The 5,477-nt window shown below is 30.8% G+C and overlaps 1 protein-coding gene across 1 annotated transcript; it reads right to left on the bottom strand.

Annotated features, from left to right (window-relative positions):
• Positions 1-402: 402 nt before the first annotated feature.
• On the bottom strand, positions 403-4,316 carry LOC149567279 (uncharacterized). Its single transcript, XM_089820441.1, has 10 exons — positions 3,810-4,316; positions 2,679-2,865; positions 2,456-2,589; positions 2,015-2,127; positions 1,812-1,932; positions 1,490-1,642; positions 1,242-1,397; positions 998-1,077; positions 844-893; positions 403-750 (listed from the first exon to the last, which is right to left on the bottom strand). Exons 1-10 carry the CDS (start codon positions 4,209-4,211, stop codon positions 575-577), a joined length of 1,572 nt encoding a protein of 523 aa, XP_089676567.1. The 5' UTR covers positions 4,212-4,316; the 3' UTR covers positions 403-574.
• Positions 4,317-5,477: the final 1,161 nt, after the last annotated feature.

The following is a 5,477-nucleotide window of genomic DNA, read 5'->3' as shown; positions in this document are numbered from 1 at the left end:
CCTTTTCAGCTCCCCCATTTCATCAATATCCTGCAATCACGGCATTCCATGAAAGCACAGCTCTTTCAAGCATTTTGTCAAACAGTTCACAGACCTTGTCCGTGTTTCCATATTTTGTATACATGCTTGCAAGGAATCCATGTGACATTTTTATCAAAAATTTCTTCAAGTGGTAAATTATATGCTACCCTTTTGGTGGGATTTGTAGATGAATGTAGTTTAAAAACTCCGCTGAAGGAAATAACCACTCCTAATTCTATAACTTTCACAAATATCTTTAGCTGGCAAGACATGATTTTGAATTGCTAGCCCAGACAAATTAAGACAAATTGATTTTATATTTGAACAAAGCTAATAACACTAATAAAGAGAGAGAGCCCATAAAAAGGCTGGGCGTTGAAATAGAGAACATTATAAAAATACAATTATCAGTTTTAAAAAGCAAATATATATAGTACTAACACAATTATCAGCACTAAATATAAAAACAAGTTGTTTTCATAGTTCTAGAGAAATACATTACACATAACTAATATTTATCATTCTACTTTATTTAAGATATAAACAAATCTGATTAGAAACTAATACTATATTTAAATTTATCTTGGCTCAATAAAATATTTTTTTCATGAAGGTCCTTGTAATATTGTGTTTGCCATCCTTTAATTATGCGAATCTCTTCCTTTCGAACTTGCACAAGCCATTCTGGATCTTCAGCTGTTGCAAATCTAAGATCTACATGATGTCCCCCTACAATTCATTCATTGACAATATAAGTTTACAATGGTAGATGCAAACTAATCAATTTTCACGAAACAAATAAAATTGAATTCAAACATGCACCTTTCTCAATAATGATGGCTATTATGCTTTCGTTTATACCTTCCAATACTCTGCAATATAAATTCAAAAATATACATAATGAAATATAAAAATTTAAATATAACTTGATATCCTCCAATTAAAAAAAATGGAGAAAAGTGAATTGAGATCTCACCCTCCATTACTCCAAGGATCTCTCAATCCATTGGAAAATATAATATTACTTCCAAATCGCTTCAGAACTCTCTCAATATTCTACAATACACATAAACATACGAGTAATCCATAATGGTACATATAATTTCTTCATAAATCTCAAAGAATATATATCAAAGATATTGAAGATAAAATGTTATAATAGCTATATTGAGATAGCATTAAGCTGACAATATGTTCATTCCAAATTAGACTATACTTACATGACCACCAAACTCCGTAGTAATCCAATGTGGCCTAGGTTCAATACCATTTGTATCATTACAGGATTGGATTACTTCTGTGTAATTGAACGTTGATTCGGGATATATGCTTTTAATTGGATCATCTGCAAATGGCTGTACCATCTCTGTACAATACTACACCCCAACAAAAAAAACACTACTTTTACACATTTCTCGAAAATCATTTCAAACAAATTATATAACTAAACAATAACACAAGATTTAACCTGAAAATCCCAGCCACTTCTTCCATGTGCATCACTACCTCCCAAATCAAAGCAATTCAAGTTCCCTGTATAGTTATAATATATGTTTATTGCTCCATATAATTGGCTTAGGATATTGGTCTCACTAGGTGCATTGTCTATTGCCTTGCACATCTACATAAACAGGAGCATTATTAACAAAAGAAAATGTCAAAGGTAAGAAGCTCAAGAGATTGTATAAACGTTTCAATCCTCTCTGATCTAATGAGGAAAATTCCATCAAATAAAGGAAATATATTAAATTTCATAGTTTAAAATGGCTATAACTTTTATTACTTATAACCTGCTTTACAGGATAGGCTGGTAAGTTTTGAGTGAAGTTAGCAGGGATTGGATAATCTACTTCTGCAGCTTCAAAATAAGCTGTATTCAACCAGCTTTCCACCTTATCAACATCGCTATCTCTGCACCAATACCAACAATTTTTTTATAGGAAAAATATAAGAAATATTTAGACAGATTTGTACGAAAGAATTCTAATTTTACTTGCAGAGTTTGAAAGATTCTTGGATGGATCTTCTGCCATTTGGAGTTGATGACATCTCCTCCAGTATCTTCCATGACTTCTTAATCACATTGAAGCAGTTTTCGCTTTCACTCTATCAAAACTCAAAAACAAATCCTGAATTCATTGTATAGTGTACATATAGCGTTTTTGAACCATAAATATTAATGAGCAGGAGATATTTTTCACACCAAATCAAATTGTAATATTGCTATCAGAATTCAACTTTCAAGCACAAATTTTTAAGTTATACTATGTTTGTTTATGCGATCAAATCACCTTTAATATCAGGGAAATCTGAAAAAATTGATCATTTGTTGCTTTCAAAAAGTGATCTCAAATGTTGATCAAATGAACAAACACATTATAACCCAAATTTGCATTCTAATGTTATGAACTGTGGAAGAAAGAATTGATAATACCCTAAAATCATTTGAGACAATGTTGTCAAAACCAGCTGGATCTACAATGAGATCAAAAGCCAAAATTGGAGCAGATGATGCAAATGCCCCAATTGTAATATGTGGGTACTTGAGCCTAAACCAGGCAGCTAACACTGCAAACCCATTATATATTTTAGACATTAAACATGGTTTCATCAATAGAATTTGAAGTTATAAGACAAAATTAGTGAAACAAACATACTTCCGCCATAAGATCCTCCAAACACAACTACTGGTGAATCTTCTGCTGTTAAATTCTTCTTGAGATCTGTAATCAGTACAGCAAAATCAGCCAAAGCTTGAGAGGCACTGAGATAGCCCATTGTGGTGGCATTGCTGTAAGCTATTTCTTGACTCCCATATGGCATTGAGTCTCCATAGTAACGGTGCTGAAATCAAATCAATATAAACCCATAGTCAGATTTCCTTTGCCTAATCAAAGAAAAATTGAAACACATAGGTTTCCACAGTTTATTCTCAAAAACAAAATTACAGTTTTTTTTTTGGCAATTGTCATTCCTATGAAAAACATTCTCTAGATTTTTTATGATCAGAGCATACTATTGTTTGTTGGACTTTAAATTTTGATTTGATTGAGTGGTTCATCAAAACCATTCTAATTAATGAGTATTGATAAAGAACAGGACCTTATATTTGGTTTTGTTCAAGTGATTCATCCAAACCATTCTAATTAATTGCTACTACTAAAGAAAATAGTGTGATTCCAGATGAATCATCTTAACAAGACAAAACATTTCTTTGATTTTCATGACCTTGAGGTATCATTGTTCTTCATATTTTAACTACCAACTTTAAACTTTGATTTGTTCCAATGACTCATCAAAACCATTCTAATTAATAGGTTCTATTAAAGAAGATAGTGTGATCTCAGATGAGTCATCTTAATGAGAAAAACATTTCTTAGATTTTATGACCTTGGAGATATTCTATCATATTTAAACAACTTCTTTTCAGCTTTGTTTTGATTAATTGACTCATGAGAAACTATAGTGATAGATGAATCTTATTGAGTAAGATAGTTTGATCTCAGATGAATCATCCGAATCAATCAAAACTTTAAACAAGAAATATGCAAAATCCTGTTTTCTCATAATGGGTAATAAGATTTAGATCTGAGATGTTTTGAAGAAGCATTAATAAGATTTAGATCCGAGATGTTTTAAAGAACCATTTATAATGTGCATTTTTGAGATCTTTATATACCACTTATCTTTGTTTTGTATTTCTATAGATTTAATGACTATGCTCTTCTTTGCACTAGATTATATCAACAATGGAGTAGAAATGTAGATCAAAGCAAAGCAGAACATACCTCAATGAAGACAAGAAGAGCCTTGAATTGAGGAGCAATGTCAAACACAAACCCAGTATTTTCAGTAAACCATTCAATAAATCCCTCATTCCCCATATACACAAAGATGGGAGATTTGGAAGAAGCACCACCCCAATGTTTTGAATTGATGAGATACTTTTGTTGAAATGTGTCATAGCTGTGTGGAGTGAAGCTGAAATGATCCAAAGTTTGTGTGAAGTATTTGACATCATATTCTGCACAGGGAGAAGAATAAGAAGTGGGACGAGGAAGAGAAAACTTATTCTTTCTCAGGATTCCATGAGCATGAGGAAGGGAAGAAGCTGGTACAACATGAATAGAGAGGCCAAACAATACTACAAATGAAGTAAAGAGGAGGGAATCCGTGCCACAAATGGCCATTGTATGGATAAATTGTTCTCTTGGTTTCTTATGGTATTTATAAGAGATATATGACTCTTTCTATGCAAGTCATTATCGGTTGTTCTGTTTTCTTTATCCGGATTCAACTCACATGCTACTTGTATGTTGTTCTATATTTAAGACCTGACGTTGCATTTCATATCTTTATTCTCTTCATGTTTGATTGATGGTGTGACAAATTCACTGGTTGGGTATGAAGTGGATTCATTAATTGCGTGTAACCTTGGGTTATTCTTTGGGTTATTTGAACTTATCGAGAAGTTCGGTAATATTGGCTACTTATTATTGTTGTTTGTTATTATTTCCATATAATTATTGTCTTAGATTATTTGTTCTAAACTTTAATTTTTTTAATGTTAAACGCAATTTTTATTTAAACTTATTTTACTAGTAATTGTATTAGTAAATTAATTTTGAGCAAGTTATATCAATTAATATTGTTTGGTTACTGTATGTAAAAATATTCATTTCAATATGTAAAATCATGATGGAAATCCCTTACATGTGAGCATAGGGGAGAGGCACCAGTAGTGGAGTGGGGTCCAATAATGGTTATAGCAAATATGAATATTAATACTATTAATAAAACAAATAAATATTAAATCGTGATTACATAGATTTTATTTATTGATAAAAATATTACCAGATATGTGATGGATGGAACCAATAATAGTACACTACACGTGAGAACATGTAATCTTTAATTTGAAAATAAAAAATATACATATATTATCAAATGTTATGCAATATATTTTGCTTTGATTAATATAAATAAGTTGACTACAATAAGTTCTTTAGTTTTAAAATAATGAATCTATCATAACTAAATAGGTGTCTCATAAAATTATATAGATCTCTTGCATCTCACAATTACAAATAAATATATAGATTCATGATCCAATATGTCACAATTTAAGATTTGATTTTGACTAGCAAATATTACAACTTTCACTAATTAAGCAATGCTTATTTCCTAAATACCATCACTGAATGTACAATAATAGGACAATTTATAAATCTATACATATATTCTTCTTTTAATATTACACACAAGTGTACAACAACTGGGTACTTCACAAGTGTAAACAAATCTTTCTTTCTTTTAATATTACCCACTACTGTACAACTACTGGGTACTTTACAATTGTAAAAAAATATTTTTATTCCAAATAATGCTGAGTGGTGTACAACTACTAGAATAGGCTACCATCAAATCTAGTCTAAATCTAATTTGAAGTCTTCACT

Source organism: Cupressus sempervirens, chromosome 3, assembly GCF_028749045.1.
Source record: "Cupressus sempervirens isolate cs-2001-9-10 chromosome 3, ASM2874904v1, whole genome shotgun sequence".
Lineage (NCBI taxonomy): Eukaryota > Viridiplantae > Streptophyta > Pinopsida > Cupressales > Cupressaceae > Cupressus > Cupressus sempervirens.
The sequence above is the reverse complement of the archived record's forward strand: the minus strand, read 5'-3'. Positions and strand labels throughout refer to the sequence as shown.